This window comes from Choloepus didactylus, chromosome 2 (assembly GCF_015220235.1).
Source record: "Choloepus didactylus isolate mChoDid1 chromosome 2, mChoDid1.pri, whole genome shotgun sequence".
Lineage (NCBI taxonomy): Eukaryota > Metazoa > Chordata > Mammalia > Pilosa > Megalonychidae > Choloepus > Choloepus didactylus.
Genome location: NC_051308.1, coordinates 230,008,708 through 230,028,740, shown reverse-complemented (window position 1 = coordinate 230,028,740; position 20,033 = coordinate 230,008,708). Strand labels below are relative to the sequence as shown.

Here is a 20,033-nt window from a genome sequence, read left to right as displayed (position 1 = left end):
CATTGGGAGGGATGAGAGTGAAGCCGTCCAGGGCTCTCTTCTCCTCTTTTCCTGACCCCCAAAGAGCTGGGTCCAGACTTTCACAGGTGCTAAGCAATGGGAAGAGTCCGGTGCCCCACCCCCCACAATAGTGACCAATAAAAAGAGCACAAAGAGGTTTAGCAACATTTCGAACTTTTGGATGAAGACATTGATGCTTTGTCTCAAGATCATTTGAGTGTATTTTTGTGCCTCCTCCTTGTTTGGCATCTCAAGCAGATGCTCAGTCTGACTTTGGCATGTTCCTACACTGGGGTCCCAAGTGGCCTGAGGAGTCTGGGGACCCTAGGCTGGGGGTTCTCAGGAGGTGATAAGCAGATCCTTCCCCAGGAGCACCCCACATTTCAGGGGGATGCAAGGAAAAAAGCCCCACCCAGAATGCTTAAAAAAAAAACCTCCAACCAACAATTCAGCAGCTGCGGTTGCCTGGGAGATGGTGAGGGATGCAAGTGGTGCTGCCTCCCGCTTGGCAGAGCCCCTGCCTTCGCCCCAGGGGGGCATTCTCCTGGTGTCACCATGGGGGCGAGCGGCCAGGCTGGGAAACAGGAGCCTGAAGATCACATTCCCCCATTGTCACCCACTATCCTCAGAGCAGAGGGCGAGGGCCAAACAGTGGGCTGGTGGACAATAGGGAGCAGCAGATGGTCCCACCCCATCCCCGGTACAGAGCCCCCCTCCCATGCCCCCTGCCAGCTGGTGCCACTCTGCTTGCCAGGCCTGCCTGAGTGGTCAGGGGGCAAGTGCCCAGCTCAGCTGGCTGAAGACCCCAGCTTTGCACCTGCTCACAGTGGGTTTCGAAAACAGGCTTGGACTGCAAACTAAGACCCCTGACTGATGAAAAATGAGAGGGTGAATAACAACAGCTAACACCCATTCGTGTCTAAAATAAATCACTCTTCATGTAAAACCCAAACTCCCATAAGGCCCACCACGACCAGCCCCAACCCACTTCTTTGATGTCCCTATACCATGCTCCCCGGGAACCTCTGTGCCAGGGCCATGCTGCCCTCCTTTCTTTGCCTGAAATACACTGAGTCCTTTCCAGCCTTTGACCCTTTGCCTCTGCTGGTTCCCCACCCTGCAACACCACCACCTCCACCTCCACATGTCAGCTCCTGCCTGCCACTCAGGCCCCACCGTAAACATCACCTCCTCGGAGAAACTCTCTGATGACCACCCTGTCTGAAATAAAGGGCAATTTGCTTCCTTCAAATAGACCTCATCACAATCTATAATTATTGACGTCATTGGTTTCTTTGTTTACAATCTGTCTCCCCTATGCCTTAGTTCCAGGAGCACATGGACCGTGTTTAGCTTGTTCTCTGCCGTATCCCCCATACCACAAAAAGTACCTGGCACATAGTAGGTGCACAATAAATATTTCTTATTGAGCTCGAAGCACTCGATCTTTCCTTTTTATTCCCATTTTATAGAAGAAAGAATGGGAGATCTGAGAATTTAGTGATTGCCGTAGCCAAGACTAGGACCTGGAGCTAATCTGACTCCACAACCCCTACCCTTAACCCCAATCCACTTCCTCATCCCAGCTCCACCAGTACCAACTCCCTCTAGGAATGAAGCAGGTCCCTTTCCCTTCTGGGCCTCTGTTTCCCCCCCTGTAAAATGAGAATGTAGGACTTAACCATCCCTGAAGGCTCTTCTTGCTCTGACTACCTAAGATCCTTACAGAGATAAGCAGCCCAAACCATGCCCACCTCCCCCACCCACCTGCCATCTTGAATTCATGGTCTCACCACCACCTGCGCTTTGGAGGCAAGAGTCCTGGGTTGAAGTGTTGGGAATGATGCGGAAGAGCAGGAACTTTCATACACTGCTGGGTGAAAATGCAAAATAAGTAGAGCCACTTTGCAAAATGGTTTGACATACCTTTAACAGATGACCTAAAGATTCCACTCCTAGGTATTTACCCAAGAAAAATGAAAATGCATGTCCATGCAAAGACCTCATATGTGAATGTCCATGACAACTTTATTTGTAACAGCCAAAACACCGGAAGCAACTGAAATGTCCAGCAACTGGTAAAAGGACAAATTAGTGATACATCCATACAATAGAACACGTCTCAGCACTAAAAAGGAATGAACTACTGATACAAACAACAACACAAATAAATCTCAAAATAATTATGCCAACTGAAAGAAGTCAGACACAAAAGACACATTCCATTTGACTCCATGTATATGAAATTCTAGAAAGGGCAAAACTATAGAAGCAGATAACAGATGAGTGGTTGCCTGGGTCCAGGGGATGGGGGAGGGGGTTGACTGCAAAGGGGTATGAGGGCACTTTGGGAGGTGAGGGCTCATTCCATATTAAGATTGTGATGGTGGTAACATGACTGTATGCATTGTCAAAACTCATCAAATTGTGCATTTAAAATTGGCAAATTGTATGGCATATAAATTATATCTCAAGGAAGTTCCAAAAAAGGGAAGGGCAGAGGAGTCCCGGGCAGATTCCCAGTTCTCCTATCCTTGGACAAGCCACTACCTTCTCTTGGCCTAGCTGTGACATCTACTGGGGTCTAAGCCCGGCCCTCATGGACTGCAGGCCCTCACAGACCTTTGGGGTCAACCTCAGCCAGGTGCATTTGCCACCTGGTCAAGCCCCCCACCCTGGGTTGCTCACAGTGCCCCCACTCCAATACCGCTCAGCAGGCCACAGCCTCAGTGGGGGTTTGGGGCTCCCACTGATCCCACTCTCCCTGTTGCTCTTTCTTTGGCTGCCCCACCTCACTGGTTCCCGGGCAGAGCCAAAAATCAGACCAGAGTCACTAGTGACATTATAGCTCCACCCCTGGACCTGGGGAGAGCCCTCTCGAGGCCTGCCATCCGCCACTCAAGACCATGTCATCCCCAGGTCAGAACACTCTCTGCCCACAGACAGGACAGCCTGTCCTTGCCCAAAGCTCCCCAAGGACAGCCCCACGCCCAGGTCATCAGAGAGTTTCTCCGAGGAGGTGATGTTTAAGGTGGGTCTGACTGGCAGGCAGGAGCTGACACGTGGAGGTGGAGGTGGTGGTGTTGCAGGGTGGGGAACCAGCAGAAGCAAAGGGTCAAAGGTTGGAAAGGACTCAGTGTATTTCAGGCAAAGAAAGAAGGGCAGCGTGGCCCTGGCACAGAAGTCCCTGGGGAGCATAGTACAGGGATGCCAGAGAGGTGGGCTGGGGCTGCTCAAGGTGGGCCTTATGGGAGTTTGGGTTTTACATGAAGAAGGGGGCCAAACATAGAGGTCACCAAAATCATACTCACACCTGCCTGCTACCAGCCCCGAGCACCCTGTTTCCTCCAGGGAGGCTGATTGTATGCCACACTGCGAAAACCCTCACGTGCACAGGTGTGGCCACCGCCACCTGCAAGTCCAAACACCAGCCACAGGTCTGACATGGCCACCCTGTGGCCATTCTTTGGGCTTAGGGGTGCATGACCAGAAGTGTGGTCCAACCACACAAAGATGACCCAGAGATGAGGCCCACGAAGGCCATGGATGAAAGCCGCTTTGAGCAGAGAATTTGCACCACAGTCCAGCAGAGCCCAGCATAGCATAGCCTAGTCCAGCAGAGAAGATGTGGGTTCTGGGTAGACACATCCACATGGCCTTGAAGGTTCCTTGCCCTGTGGAAATGGGCTTGGCTAGAAGAAAGCCAGATCAGGACCATCTAAAGCATAGGGCCTGGGGAAGTTTCTCGGTTCTAAGGGCTAAGGTGGGTACTGGGAGGTGGTGATTCTGGGGTCAGATCTTATGAGAGGTTTCAAATGCCAGGATAAAGAGCTTAGCCTGCTCTTCTGAAGGAAACAAAGATGCATGAAAGAGGCTGGGGAAACAAGAGAGTCCTGAGCACATTTGGATTTTGGAAAGATACATTTAGCACACATTTCTTCGTCATCTACTGTATGCCAGGGCCTGGGCCAGGAGCTGGGACATGACCGTGACCCCAGTGTGGTCTTTGTCTTCAAAGTCTCATCACACACAAATGGAAGAGAAAGTGTTTGATGGGAGAAAGGAAAGGGAACGCCATCGGCCAGCATCTGTCTAGGGCCAGGCTCAGTACCAGGCACTTTATAGAAATGATCTTGGTTAATCCTCCCAATAACCTATGAGTGAGATACTACTCTCCCCATTTTACAGATGAGCAAAGTGAGGCTCGAGAAGCAAGTAAGTGAGTTGCCCAAGGTTACACATTCAGAAAAGGGCTGAGCTTGATTCGAAACTGGTTCTGACTCCAAATCCAGGGTTTTTCCTAGCCCCACAGAGGCTGGGACACTACCTCTTTCTGCAGGGTAGAAGTGAGAAGGAGATAATATTCCACATGGAAAAGAGCCCATTGCCCTGAGGACCAGGGAGTCCCTCAGCCCAGCCAACTAGCATGTTCATTGCCTGCCATTTTTAGAGAGCATTTAAAACTGTGCAAAGCAAACTTGATCCCAGTGGGAACAGCTCCAAATTCCCTGAGATTTCATCATTCTCTTCTTTCTCTTGTCCCTTCCCCGTTGAATTTTTCATCATCCTCTAAGAAAAGTTAGAGGAGGACTTCCCTCCCCAGAAAGCCTTTGTATGCTTTGTATTCTTTAGAGGGATTGAATTGGAACTAACCAGGGAACATCCAAAAAGAAGATCCCCTAAGATTTTACTGCATGTGGGGACACTAGCCAAGGCATCAGGAATCTTCTCCAAAGACCACAGTCCTGTGGGTGTGTGTCTGTGTGTGCCTGTGTGTCTGAGTATGTATCTCTGTATGTCTGTGTGCACGTTCACGTAAGTGTATGTCTGTGTCTGTGCATATACCTTGTGCATCTGTGTGTGTGTACCTGTGTCTGCCTGAGTGTGTATGTTCGTATGTGTGTCTGGGCAGGTGCATGCCCATCTAGTGGCTCACAGTAAGTGAAAATGCTCCATGTCCTGGGGTCTGGTCCCATCTGTACCACTCACTGGATGCAGGGCCCTGGCCTCCCTGAGCTTCCTTTCTCTCATTTACGAAATGGGGGAATGATAATCTTGTCTGCAAACGTGTGGTGAGGATTGAATGAACGATGTACTGTGTATATTTTTCCAGATACAAACTGGGTGCCCAATACAGGGTAGGATTTTTTGTTATAAGAATTCTTCCTCTTCTACTTCTTTCAGACACCACCTCCATTCACCCTTTTAACAACTATTTATGGGTTCCCAATTATGTACCAGGTACTGCTGCTCTAGTAACTAGAAGAGGAATAGAAACCAGAATCAAGCAGATCTGGTTCAAGTTCTTATTTATTCATTCCATAAATATGTATTGGGCCCCTTACTAGCTGTGTGACCTTGAGAGAGACCTTCCCTCATTACACCTTTACTTCCTTATCTGTAAAAAGGACGTGGAAGTAAGGCCTGCCTGCCTTGTTTGGGCATTGGGAGGATGAACTGAAAACAAAAGAATATGCAATGCTTTTCTCATAAAACACTGCACAGATATTAGTTATTACTCATGTGAGCAGTCACACCTCCATTTAAGGTGCAATGTGATGCAATGACAGCCAGAAGAAATCTCCAGCTATAAATGATAAACAAGGTGGAGGTTTACAGGAGCTCAGCCGAGCCACATACCCACCTTGCCGGAACCCACCATGAAGACCTTGCTGGAGACGGCCCTTCCAGACTCCACTCCCTCCTGGACTGGCTCCAGGTGGCTCTACTTTCTCTGTGCCTCTATATTCTTCCTTCCTTGAGACATTGCTCACTGTTCTCAGAACTTTCTAACTAATTCACCTCTGGCCAATGTAAACTCCAGAGAGTGCAGTGGCCTCCACCACCAGGCTGCAGTTGGTCCCTTCCCCAGTTCCATATCTCCAAACAGCCATCCCCTCTCCCCGCAACCCCCTGCCACAGTTACCCTCATAGGCAACCAGCAACACTGCCTGCCCCACCCACCAGAAATCCTTCAAAACCTGAGGTTGCCATGCTTACCTTCAAAAACATTGCCCAGGCCTGGAATATGACCTCTTGCCCCTCTACAAACCCATATATGCATATACCTCTTAGTAACTGTGCCCCTTACCAGATTCCTTCACCTCTGTTCCATCATCTATAAAATGGGGACAATATTAGTACCTACCCCACAGAGTTGTCATGAGAACTCAATTAGTTAGTATGTGTAAAATACTTAGATTTGCAACTCAAGTAAGTGCTCAATAAACATTAGTTTATTACTCCATCCTGCAAGACTCAAGAAGCCTGCCCCAGTAGGCTGATTTCTCTCTCGGGCTATTATAACACTCATATGGGTATTTTTCCTAACTTCATCCATTTTGCAAGCATTCATTGAGCTCCCACAGAGATAAATTAAACAGGGCACTGCCGCCAAGGAGCTCCAGCCCAGTAGGGAGGACACAGAAACAGATCATCAAAACCCAGAGTAAGAGTGTGGGGGTGGAAAGAGCACATGGTACTCAGGGAGCTTGGGGGCTGACCAGGCTTGGTCAAGGAAAAAGGAGCACTACCTGAACTGAGTCTTCAGAGATGAATAACTGTTAGTAAGGCCAAGAAAGGGAGTAGGGGCCCTCAGATAGAGGGGAAGGTGTAGGACCTGCAGGCAATTCAGTGTGGCCAAGCAAAAAAGGGTAAGGAGAAGATCTGGAGACAAGTTGGGGAAGTAAATAGACTTCCAATGCCCTGTTAAAAAAGACTAGGACCTCTAAATACAATCTGGTATCGTGGATTGAATCCTGGAACAGAAAAAGGGCATTACCGGAAAAAAACTGGTGAAATTGCAGTAAAGTCTGTAGTTTAGCTAATCGTATTGTACCGGTATCAAGTTCTTGGTTTTGACAAATATTCAATGGTTATGTAAGAAGTTGTCTTTAGGGGAAGCTGGGTGAAGGGCATACAGGAATACTCTGTAATATCTTTACAATTCTTCTATAAATCTAAAATTATTTCAAAATAAAAGTGTGTTTTTTTTTCAAAAAGCTAGTATTTTATCTTGAGGGTAATGCGGAATCATTGAGAGGTTTATAGACATGGAGTAACCAGGTGTTCTGGTTTGCTAATGTGGCCAGGATGCAAAATACCAGAAATGGATTGGCTTTTCTAAACGGGGTTTATTAGGTTACACAGTTACAGTCTTAAGGCCATAAAATGTCCAAGGTAACTCATCGACAATCAGGTACCTTCACTGGAGAATGGCCAATGGCATCCAGAAAACCTCTGTTAGCTGGGAAGGCCTGTGGCTGGTGTCTGCTTGCTCCCAGGTTGCATTCCAAAATGGCGTTCTCCAAAATGTCTGCATCAGCTTCCAAAGGCTGTCTTCAAAATGTCTGTCTCCACTACAGCTTCTCTCTCAGCTCCTGTGCATTCTTCAAAGTGTCCTTCTTGGCTGCAGCAAGCTTGCTCCTTCTGTCTGAGCTTATATAATGCTTTAGTAAACTAATCAAGGTCCATGCTGAATGGGTGGGGCCACACCTCCATGGAAATTATCTAATCAGAATTATCACCTACAGTTGGGTGGGTCACATTTCCATGGAAACAATCAAAGAAGTACAATCTAATCAACACTAAAACGTCTGCCCACCCAAGATTGCATCAAAGATAATGGCATTTGAGGAGACATAATACATTCAAACTGGCACACCAGGTCAAATCTGTGTGTTGAAAATATTACTCTGGCTGAATTGAGGGACTAGAGGAGACAAACTTGGACCCAGAAAGAGAGTCCCCAAGATTCAGAAGGCTATGGGGATGAAAAGTAATGGGCAGAGTTGAGAGCTCATCAGAGGTAGAGTTTAATAAATTTGGTTTGGATTGGATGAGGAGATGAAGGAGAGGGCAACCTTCATTGCCAAGAAAGATACTAAAATTACTGGTTTGGCTAATGTGATTGCCAGAGTTCTCTGATCACAAATGACAGAAAGCCAAATAAAGGCATCAAGAGGGAAAGGGGCAAATGTATTATCCTCCCACCCATCTACCCCTGCCCTGAAAACAAACTGGAAGTCAAAGGTGGAGCTGACTTCAGGGATGATTGGAACCTGGGCCCCAGGCCCCCTCGGGATGCCCTCCCTCCTCTCTATGTCTTTTTGTCAATCTTTCTGTCTGGCTGTAAAGAGCTCAAGACTCATAGCTTTAAAGCCTTATAACCACCCAGGAAAAACAATTTTGCCCACCAGTTCCAGTTAGAAAAATCCCGAGGAAGAACTCTGATTGGTCAGGCTTGATCGTATGTCCATCTCCTTGGCACTGTGACCTGAGACCTGTGGAATTATGATTGGCCCAATTTGGATCAGTTTCCCACCACTGTGGCCAAGGGTAGAACTCTGATGGGTGGGTCCCATTGGAACTGGAACAATAGAGGAACAATTTATCCCCCAAAAAGAGGATACTGGTTACCTGAAGAAACAGGGAAAGAGAAGCAAGACAGGTGAAAGGATGGACGATGCAGAAAGGCAATAGGTTTAGTTCTCAACATGCAGAATTTAAGATGCCTGGAGGACATTAACTGGAAGAGCCCACAGGCTCCGGAGGGGTCCTCTCTGTGAACTCCACTTGACTTCCTGTGAGCTTGAATTAGCCAAACTTCCTTTTCCCAAAGCTCCAAGGGCTTCTGGGGACTGATGCTTTTAGCATTGATTGGCCATCCCTGGCCCACCCCTCACACTGACTCATCACTGCCCACCCACAGCAGAGCTGTACCCGTCATGCCAGTTGATCCAACCAAGACGGAGGGGGTGGGAGAAGGGGACTGTGGACTTCCTCACCTCAGAGCTGGACCCCATGGAATGCTCCCTTGGACCTTTTCTCACTCTCCCCAGGATTAGGAGGGAATGGGAGGGGGAAGTTAGATTGCTGTGGGGGTGTGGGGGTGCACATCAGTTTAAATCATTCCCTCAGAAATACTTCCCACCATTGTGAAGCAAAAGAGCATGGGCTCTGGAGTCAGGCTCTGGCTTTAAAGCTCATGCTGCCATTTACCAACAACGTGACCTGGACAATGACTGAAACTCTCAGCCTTACTTTCTTCATCTGAAATATGGAAATAATAACCCTACCTCATGGAGTCTTTGGGAGAATGTAATTTCATTTAATCAATTAGTTAATATATGTGCTACATTTGGCATGTTAGCTTAGTGTGCTTAGAATGAAGCGAGAACTAGATAATGGGTAACAGGTCCATATTGAATGGTTTCATTTGTGCAACTTTATGGAGTTTTGAGAGGATGAATGGGGTTTTGCCCAGGATGGCTGTGTAGATGGATGGATGGATGGATGGATGGATGGATGGATGGATGGATGGACGGACGAATGGCTGAGAGTATAGATGGATAGTTGGATGGATGTTTGGTTCATTGGTTGGATGGATAATTGAATGGATTAATAATTTGTTGTTGGATGTATGGATAAGTGAATGTGTGAGATGTGTAATACATAGTCCCTATCTTCACTGAGCTTACAGTTCAATAGAGAACAAAGGAACAAAAACAGATTATTACAACAGAAACAGGTAGAGAATCCAGCTACAGGAAGGCAGGAGGTAGGGGCAAGTGAGTTATTCTGTCAGAAGAAGAGAGATAATAAAAATAGTTCCTAACCTCAAGGAGCTCACAATCTAATTAAAAACTTAGCCATTTCAGATTCTTTTTGAAACTGAGCCATGTTTAAGTAAATCTGTAAACAGAACAGTTAAGTAAACAAGGTGTTCTTTAAAAGGCAGTGAGCTCAGATATATAACTCCTGATTCAAAACATCATTTTCTCCTTGGAACAATCTCAGAGTTAATTCCCCAAATTTGTCAGAACACACACATTTCTTTGTCCCTGCTGCTCAACCTCACCTCCTCTCTGGGCTGCCTGCGTGATCAAGATAGGAAAATAAATACACAAACCCATCTCCATCGTGCATGCCTGCAGCTGGCTCATAACAAAGTCAAACAGGCCCGATCATCTGTGTTCGAGCTCCAAAGCACCCCCCAAACAAGCCATCAGAAGTGGGGGGGCCAAAGACCCACAAGCTGGGGCAGCATTTTGCTTCCCATTAGTGGTTTTTTACTCTTAAATGGGAAATCATTCATGGCATGAAATTTGAAAAGTATCCAGCCAAAGGTAATTGAACGAGCCCCAAAATTGGCCCTGACCTCAGTTCTGCCTCTGGTTACTGAGCAACCTGGGAGGATGGAGGCTGTCTGTGCCTCAGTTTCCCCATCTGTCAAACAAAAGGAATAGACTGAATGATTTCTAAGCTCTCTCTTGTCAATTTGGCAAGATCATATTCTCAATTGCATGTTAAAAACGAAATGACTTCAAGTTTTCAAAATATTGAATGGCCCTCTCTGGGCCTTGATTAACCATCTGACCCCAGCCTCACAGCACTGCTGCGGAGATGTTGGGTAAACCGTAGAGTCTCGTACCAGTGAATAATGAGATGGTCTCCCAGTCTCCATGGGCTGCCGTAACCAAGAACGCAAACGAGATGGCTTAAAACGACAGAAATTGATTCTGTCACGGTTCTGGAGCTGGAAATCCAAACTCAAGGTATCAGCAGGGCCATGCTCCATATGAAGCCTGTAGGGGTAAAGACTTCCTGGCCTCATTCGGCTTCTGGGGTTTGCTGGCAGTCCCTGGTGCTCCTTGGCTTGTGGAGGCCGCTCTGCCGCCATCTCCACATGGCCTCCTTGCTGGTCTCCATCTTCACATGGCTTCTCCCGGGGTCTCTGTTTGTCCTCTCCCTGTCTTAGGAGAACATCGGTCACATTGGCTCAGGGCCCACCTTAATCCAGTCTGGCCTCATCTTAACTAATCACAACTTTAAAGACCCTAGTTCCAAATAAGGTCACATGTAAAGGACCAGAGGTTAGGACCTGAACAGGTCTTTTAGGGGGACACAAGTCAACCCATAGCCAGTGGCTTTCAGGACATTCGGGGGGGATGTGAGGGAGGAAGAAGCAAAAGTCCCATGGGGCATCCAAGTGGCTGTGACTGCATAACCCTAGCTCTGGAGAGACCCTTAGACGGCCAATTGCCCACCCATGACCCAGAGAAGCATGGGACCCCTCCTGGGTCAGCAACACTATTGGGACTAGACCCCAGGTCTCCTCCCAGCCGGGACACTGCCCATCACAGGCCCGGGCCTGGCCAGAGCCCTGGTCCCGCAGGAGTCTCAGTACTTCTGGGCTCTCCAACCTCGGGGTAAGGCAAGATCAGGTTCCAAACCCACCTCTTCTCCCCGCAGTGTCCACAGCCGCACTGTCCACATGCAAGACACCCACCCTGGAGGCAGCGACAAAGGTGTCACATCGGCAGCTGGGGAGTGGGTGGCCGAGGGAGGTGGTGCTTTCCACCGTGTGATGCTGGCTCGTGGGAGAGGCTCAGGAAGGCTGCTGCTGCTGCTGCCATCACAGCCACCAGCGAGCTGGGGAGAGCGCGAGGGGATTCAGGGTCACAGGGTACAGGACAATGGTCCAGGGCAATCCTCAGCCGACCTCCTGGGACAGGAAGGAGTGCTAACTCCTTCCTGCCCTTCGCTGACTGCCTGTGACTGCCGGGCTGCAGGTGGGTGTTAGGAGCTGGGGCTCTGCAGACAGGTGCTCTGTGTAGAAGTCCAGGTTCTGCCACTTACTACTCATGTGGCTTCAGGCAGAGAGTTAACCTCTTTGCACAGTTTCCTTGTGTATAAACATGGCTTCATCATATGTCTCCCTCCCTGAAAGGGTGGTTGGGGGCATTAAGTGAGATAATGCAGTAAGGGGCCATCCCAGGTGAGATTCCCTGGGAATCAGCCTCTAAGGTGAAGATTTGCACAAAGGAGGTTTGACAAGGAGCACTCTTGGTAATACACCTGTGAAAGGGTGAGCAAAAGCAGATTCGGCAGAGGGAGAAGTTGAAATGCGTGCTGTGGCCACAACTGGAGCTGTGGGGCAGGGTTGGCCCTTTGAACTGTCCCACACTGAGGCCAGGTGGCTGTGCCAGGAAAGGGGTGTGACCTCAGCCCTGCAGTGAGCTTTCAGCTGGCAACGGGGGAATGAGTGCCTTGGTCCTGAAGGCGGAACCTCGGCAGCACAGCACATCACCCGCTAAAAGGGCTTAGAACTCAATAAATAATAGCTATTAGTATCATCATCATCATCATTATCATCATCATCATCTTCTTTACCTGTCAGAACCTACCCTGGAAGATAAACACAAATAATGCCATATTATAGGTGAGGAAGCTGAGGCTCAGAGAGGTTAACTGACTTACCCAAGCACACACAGCTTGTGCTTGGCAGAGCCAGCAGTGGGAAACCAGATCTCCCTAACCAGCGTTCATGCATCTTCACTCCAAGATGAAAGTCCATTCAACCCAATCATCCTTCCCTCTAGAGCTAAACAGGTGGCCATCCAGCTACTCCACAGATGGGGAGCTATCACTAGGGCAGTCAGATTCATCTCTGAGAGATTCAGTTATGGAATCAAAGTCTGTCTCTCCAAACCCTAGGTCCACACCGAAGAAGTGTGGTTCCCCCTCAAGTGTCAACCATGACTATATTCACCTCCAAGGTAAGGAGCCTCCAGGGGGTTAGGCCTTAAAAGACCTGAGTCTCCTATACACACTCACAGCCCTGCAATGCCCTCAGTGGCCTCCATGGCCATCAGGAAGCCCTGTGCTGTTGGTCTCTTTCCCACACACACCCCACCCGCCCCCACCTCCCTTCCCAGGCCTCCTGGAGCATTTGGTTCCCTTCCACCTGCCAAGCTGGCTTTCATCTCTGCACCTCCACATAGATCCTTCTCTCTTCCTGGTGCTCCCTTTCCCCGTCTCCTGGCTCCCCCCCATTCACCCTTTGGAGCCAAGCTTAAAAGTCAGCTTCCTTCCAAAGCCCAGGTCAGGGCCTTTCCTTCATGTCCTCAGCACCATGTGCTTGCCCCCCCCCCCCAAAAACACATACATACACACACACACACACTGTGATCTTTATGCCTTATTCCCTGTCCTTTCCCCAGCACCCAGAACAGCAACAGGCATGCAGCCTGTAATTAATGGAGAGTGAATGAATGAATGAATGAATGATGGGGTGATAGAAGGAGAATCACTTGGTGTGGTTTACCCCAGTCCTCTAGAGATGACCAATAAAAGAGAGAGTCCTGGACCCAAAGTCTGATAATCCAGCCTGGCCCGGACCCCCTTCCCTTCTGCCCAATGTCACTCCCCAGTCTGCCATCTAGGACCCCACCCGAGTTAACTCAGTGAGAACCCAACTAGCTCCCAGGCTAGGATGTTGCAATTGTCCTAAAATCATGGCCTTTAAGAGTCCCAAAAGCTTTTTGAATCCAGATGAGGAAACTGAGATCAGAGAGAGTACATAAGCCCCCCCACCTCCACCCCCGAGATCACACAGCAAGCTATTCGCAGAGCCTGACTTCTGCTTAAGTCGGCCATCGCGACCCCAACCTCAGCAGATCCAACCAGCTCTTTTTCATGATTTTCTAGGCAGGCAGCTCCATCAGCCCCTCTCTCAGGGAGCAGCAGGTGGAGAACACACCTCTTATCCCCACCCTTGCTAGCAGGAGGGTGCTTGGACGTTCTCAGGTTGCTGAAGACCCCTCTGCCTCCCCCCACTCCCTCCTCCCCTTTTCCCCCTAGCCTTGCCTCTCTGGCCACCAAGCTCTGCAGGGGTGGTAAGCAAGGGAGGTTGGCATCAGGGAGGCTGCAGGTTGGAAATAAATTCTAATCAAACACAGAATCATGCTGCCTTCTCTCCATGCTCCGAGGACAGCGTTTTTGCCGGGTATTACTAATATGTTGGGAGAGAACACTTCTGAGGCTTCTCGGAGCCAGAGGGGAACTTCCAGGGTTGGGAGGATAAAAATCTTGTCTTTTTCTCCCCCAGGCTGGTTCTTGCTTTTATTATCTTCTCTCTCTGCCTCTCACTATGGCAGGACTTTGAGGAGACACTGGAGATGCTGACAACTGACAGGAAACCAAAAGCAGAAGATGGCCAAGGTGGGGGTGGGGGCCAGCCCTTTTGGGGCGAGGGGACAGGAGGTACAGAGGGCAAACTCTCCTAGTCACAGAGGAGCAGGAGAAGTCACCAGGGCAAGGACAGCCTTTCCCAGAAGCAAGGACCAAAGGAGCATGAGATAACTACTCTCTTATTTTTGGTATCTCTCTATCTCATCACAAACCCACCCCAATCCATCTCTATCCCCTAATAAATCCAGAATCCAACCACTTCTCTCTCTCTCTTCACAGCTACCACCCCAGTTCTAGCTGGCATTATCTCTTCTTTAGACAACCGTAGTAGCCCCCCAGCTGGGCTGCCTGCTTCTACGCTTTCCCACCCTGCCCCCCACAGTCCCTAATCCACCCAGAAGCAACACTGAGCTTTTGGCTTAAATCAGCCATATCACTGCCTTGCTTAAAACTCTTCCCACAGTGATCAGAATCAATTCCACCTTCCCCACCATGGCCTGCAAAGCCACAGCCCCTGCCACCCTCCCAGACTCCATCTCTGCCTCCCTCCCTCATCTCCATGCTCCATTACCCTGCCCTGGAACGTGTCAAGCGCTCTTCCCCAGGTCTTGTCGCAAACGTCACTTCCTTCAAGGGGCTTTCCCCAACCTCCTGAACTAAAGCCGCACCCCATCCTTGTCACTCTGTCCTGCATCATCCTGCTTCTTCTCTGGGCTAGCTTTGCACTGTGTCAACTGAACCAAACTGAAATAACATTCCCCAGAATTCCCTCCTCTGGATGGTGCTAGCACGGCACGGGGCACAAGAGAAATTTTGCATGAGATTTGGAAGGTGGAAATGGAGCAGCAGCTGTGTGTTTTCATTATGCTCTGAAGGCCAGTGCAGGGCGCACTGCACCAGCCCATGCACGTTGTCACTGACCTGCTGGCTCACCTTGACCTGCAGCCCCTCCAGCTCCACCAGATGTCATCCTTCAATTTCTGCAAGTCAGGAGCCAAGTGTGTGCAGCTCCAGGGAGAAGGGCATCACCTTCTCCTAGGGTCACGTGGGCTTGGAAGTTGGAGGTGGTGAGGGACAGATGTGGGTCCCGAGTCCTCCTGTGGGATCCACTTGTCCCTGCTCTCATCCACTTCCAGCTTTCCTTCCTGGCTCCAGTCTGGCTGACCTACAAGGAGTGAGGCCCAACCCCAGAGGCAGAGGCAGCAGCTGCACAGACAGCCCCATGAGGTCCCACACTTGAACAAGGTCTCGCCCCTTATCTATGTCATTCATGATTCTGTTTCTCTGATCAAAGCCTGATGGATGTCATCTCCATTTTAGCAGTCATCAGAGCCCAAGGTTATTTGTTATTATAGTATATGCTCAATGTCTTTCTCACCACACTACGTGGGAAGCTCCTCAAAGGCAAGGATCTTGACCCCCTTTTCTCTGCTTCCCTTACACACAGAAGGTGCTCGATACTTACTGAGGGACAGACTAGCTACTATTAGCTGGCAGGGCTTGGTGAATAAGAAGAAGCCACTGTAGATAGAAAAAGATGACCAATCAATAAAAACTGTATATACAACTAGTGTATGCAAACACCAAGGAGCTCCTTCCCTTCTGCCTCAAACTGAATCCTCTCCAAAGCTGTCCCCAACCCCTAGAGCCTCCACCTCTCTCACTCCGTACTTCCTTCAAACAATGGCCAAGGTGACCCATTTCCCCTCCTACCTCCTTATAACTCCCTGACCCCTATGTTCTGATTCCTGGGGGCCTACCCAGAGTCACCAATGCCCCGCTGACCACCCAGCCCTGGGCCCTCTCTGACTCTCTTGACCGCCATCCTTTCTTCAAGCTCTCGTCCCACCTGGCTCTGTTCCTGTCTCTCAGCCACTCCTCCTCCAGTTGCTCGGGCCTTCTGGCCTCTCCCAATCCTTCCACTCAGAGTTCCCGGAGTTCTCTCCTAGGCCCCCTTGCTCACTTCTCTCCTTCCTCTCACTTCTCTCTCTCTCCTGCAGCCCCCAGCCCAGGCGATAGTGCTCACCCCCCTCATCTGACCCATTACACCAAGTTGATCATCTCAAGTCTCCATTTCCAGTTCCAATAACTCTCCTGATCCCCATGTCCAGCAGTATAGGATAGTCGTGACATTCTGACACGTTTGGACCCAGAAGCATCAAAGCGTGTGTGTCTGATTTTACACGTATACTCTTTATTCTCGAGCACCAAGCCCAACCCACCTCAGCGACTCTGAGCCTATTGAGTCATGTGAATAGACCCTCAGGAAGAGGGAGGAAGTACCTAAAATCACTTGTCAGAGGCTTCCAAATCTCAGTGCAGTCCTCCCTGACATCCTGTTCCAAGTACTACCCCCTTGATTCAGCACATGGCCAGAACTAATAAATGTTTGCTGAATTAATGCAGGAATAAATTAATGCACAAGGGCACGAGACCTTTCCAGAGATCATTGTCTTTTTTTCAGATTCAGAACCCAAGAAGGGAGGCTGGGATACTCGGTGGGAGGCAAAGCACTCCTTCAGGCAAAGAACACAAAGATCCTGGGGGTGGATGACACGAATCCCTAAGGGAGAGCATAAGGGGGGGTCCCAGTGATGGTGACTAAGACCCAGGGGGAAACTGCCATGGGTGAAATTGTCACCTCCAGTTTGTGAGGCTTCCTGCAAAGCCCTGGGTAATTAGGCCCAGGGGAGGACAATCAGATGCCAAGCAGTCTTAAGCCACCCTGTTGCGGCATGACACACCCCTGGACACCAATCACTTGTCAGCTCAGGGCTTCAGCCCCAGGAACCCCAATCCACTCTGAATACCCCCTGTATCCCCACCACCTGGGCCTCTACCTCTGCAGGAAGGCATATGCTGAGCACTTAAAGTCTTGGAATGATGCTCATCTAACATAATGCTTGGCAATTTGCAACAAATCTTTGCATAAATACCACTGAATTCTGTCAACCACACTTCCAGGTAAGGTATTGTTGTCTCCACCTAACAGATAAGGAAACTGAGGCTGAGATGTGAAATGATGTGCCTATGGGAACAGAGCTCTCAAAAGCTTTGTGAGATTGGAACCCAGATTGTCTGACTTGGATACCCCCTCCCCACTCCAACATGCTGTCTTTTGAAGGAAGCTGAAATCTAGACCCAGCTGAAATGCACTGTAGAGGTGAACATTAAGCATTCAATAATACAGTCAATGCACAGAGTCGGTGCTCAAAATACATAATTGCACATAGGTGGTGCTGAAAATACACAGTGTTCTCAGTGGGTCGTTTCATGGTACACAGTAAACGCACTTATTATGTGTACTATGATGATGACAAATGTTACCAGGCAAGGTGTCACAGAAGCGTGAGCAACCAACAGCCTTTTACACAAGTTAGATTATCAGCTTAATTAGTTTTCATCTAGCAGGAAGCAGGATTCTGGGAACAGGTTATTTGACTGTAGGGGGTAAGGATGAAGGATGAGTCAAGGGAGAGTGAGAAGAGGGCTAGGAATGGTAGAGAAGTAGAGAATGGGTGCCAGGGGAAGAAGGACCAGGATACTAGAGATGACAAGGCTTGCCAGGGACCAGGCTAAGGCCTACGGGCCAGCTGTGCCATTGAACTGACCACAGCCCCACCACTGCTCAAAGAAATCCCAGGGGGGATGAAGATGGCGGCAACGGGGCCTGAGGCACCCACCCTCCGGAAACCTCCCCTGAGGCTCCAGCTGGGAGTCAGACTCCTCACTGCACCCACAGAACCCTGAACTTGCCTGGTTTCCTCAGTGTCCAGTCACATGTCTGCCTCCCAGAATACAAGGTGATTTAAAACCAGTCTAACTCTGGGATCTAATTACTTATCCACCATTATGCTGCTTCACCACAGATGGATGGATGGGTGGATGAATGGATGGATGGATGGGTTACTTCAATGGGTAAAGAGCAAAAGAACCATCTCTTCAACAAATGGTGCTGGGAAAACTGGACATCCATGAGCAAAAGAATGAAGGTGGACCTCTACCTCACACCATATACAAAAATCAACCCAAAATGGATCAAAAACCTAAATATAAGAACCAAAACTATAAAACTCCCAGAGAAAAACATAGAACTTTGTGTTAGACAACGGTTTCTTAGACTTTAAACCCAAAGCACAAGCAACAAAAGAAAAAAAATGGATAAATGAGACTTCATCAAAATTTAAAACTTTTGTGCTTCATCATGAAAGTATAGAGACACCCTACAGAATAGGAGAAAATATTTGGAGACCACATATCTGGTAAGGGTTTAATATCAAAACCATATAAAGAAATCCTAAAATTCAACAACTGAAAGAAAAGACAAACAACCAAATTTTAAAATGGGTCAAGAACTTGAAAAGACATTTCTCCAAAGAAGTACAAATGGCCAACTCAAATCAGATACAATTTTAACTATGGGAATATATTAGCTTATAAACTTACCATTTTGTAGCCATGAAAATGTTGAAATCTAGGCATCATCAAGACAATGGTTTCTTCCTGAAGATCAGCTGTCAGTAATCCCGGACTCTTCTGTCCCACGGTAAAGCACATGGCAGGATCTGCTGGTCTCTTCCTTCACTTCTGGGTTTCCTTGCTTTCAGCTTCTTGTTTCCATGGCTTCCTCTCTCTCTCTCTCTTTTTCTCTCCCTGCCCTCTCTCTCTCTGTATCCATTCCATTTATAAAGGACTCCAGTAAGAGGTTTAAGACCCACCCTGAATAAGGTGGGTCACACCCTAATTTAAGTAGCCTCACCAGAAGATCCTACTTACAATGGGTCCTACAGGAATGGATTAACCTTAAGAACATACTTGCCTGATATACATACAGTTCCAAACCAGCACAACATCATTAGCCATTAGGGAAATACAAATCAAAACCACAATGAGATACCACTTCATACCCACTAGAATGGTCACTATTTAGAAAAATGAAAAATAACAAGTGTTGGAGAAGGGGTGGAGAAATAGGAATATTTGCTCATCATTGGTGGGAGTGTAAAATAGGTACAGCTGCTGTGGAACACAGTTTGGCAGTTCCTCAGAAAGTTAAGTATATTATTACCATATGACCCAGCAATCCCACTTCTAGGTAAATACCCAAAAGGTTTGAAAGCAGGGACTCAAACAGATACTTGCACACAAACGTTCATAGCTGTACTTCACAATAGCCAAAAGATGGAAGCTACCCAAGTGTCCGTCAACAGATGAATGGATAAATAAATGTGGTATATACATGCAGGGGCACAGTATTCAGCTGTAAAAAAGGAATGAAGTTCTGATACATGCAACAATATGGATGAACCTTAAAGACATCATGTTGAGTGAAATGAGCAAATACAAAAGAACAAATATTGTAGGATCTCACTGATATGAAATAAGTAGAATAAGATGGGGTGGGGTAGGAAATGGGGAGTTACTGCTTAACGGGTACAGTTTGGGGTGATGGGAAAATTTTGGTCACAGATGATGGTGACAGTGGCACAACATTGTGAATACAATAAGCCATTGAGTTACATATTTGAACATGGTGAAAAGGGAAAATTTTAGTTGTAAGATGTTACTATAATAAATTTTTTAAAGCTGTTGGACTGTATGACATAGTGAATGCTAACATTCATATTAACACTATGGACTATAGTTAATAATATAATTATAATAATATTGTTTCATCAATTGTAACAAAGTTACCACACTAATGCAAAGGTTAATAATCGGGAAAACTGTGCGTGATGGAGGTTATATGGGAACTCTGTATTTTCTGCTTGATTTTCCTGTAAACCTACAACTTCTCTAATTAAAAATGTATATAATTTTTTTAAAAAAATAAGGGAATGGGGAGGCAAAGGGGTGGTAAGATGTTGACAGTGGTGGTTATCATGGTCATTTAAACCCATATCCCAAAAGAATTAAGAGAAAAATCAAATAAAGGTCTAGCCTGGACCCCCTAGCCCAGGGGCCACCCTCCCAAATGCCCAGAACTCATGAAACTGTCAGTAGAAGGGCCTTAAAGTTGCTATCAGCCTTTCTTCTTGGAGGTGAGGACCATCCTTTGG

At 48.0% G+C, this 20,033-nt stretch overlaps 1 protein-coding gene across 7 annotated transcripts in view; it reads right to left on the bottom strand.

Annotated features, from left to right (window-relative positions):
- Positions 1 to 18,914, bottom strand: part of LOC119527841 — a 72,670-nt gene extending 53,756 nt beyond the window's left edge. For 4 of the 7 annotated variants that reach the window (XM_037828321.1, XM_037828320.1, XM_037828322.1 and 1 more), the window contains exons 1-3: positions 18,421 to 18,914; positions 11,239 to 11,433; positions 10,433 to 10,750 (exon numbers count right to left, since the gene is read on the bottom strand). In XM_037828321.1, the coding sequence (XP_037684249.1) occupies positions 10,433 to 10,750; positions 11,239 to 11,433; positions 18,421 to 18,531 (624 nt within the window). In that variant the 5' untranslated portion in view covers positions 18,532 to 18,914. Of the gene's footprint in view, positions 1 to 7,583; positions 10,228 to 10,432; positions 10,755 to 11,238; positions 12,671 to 18,420 lie in introns of those variants that run through there. The other 3 variants (XM_037828324.1, XM_037828319.1, XR_005215482.1) reach the window with 3 other exon arrangements.
- Between the last annotated feature and the right edge of the window lie 1,119 nt (positions 18,915 to 20,033).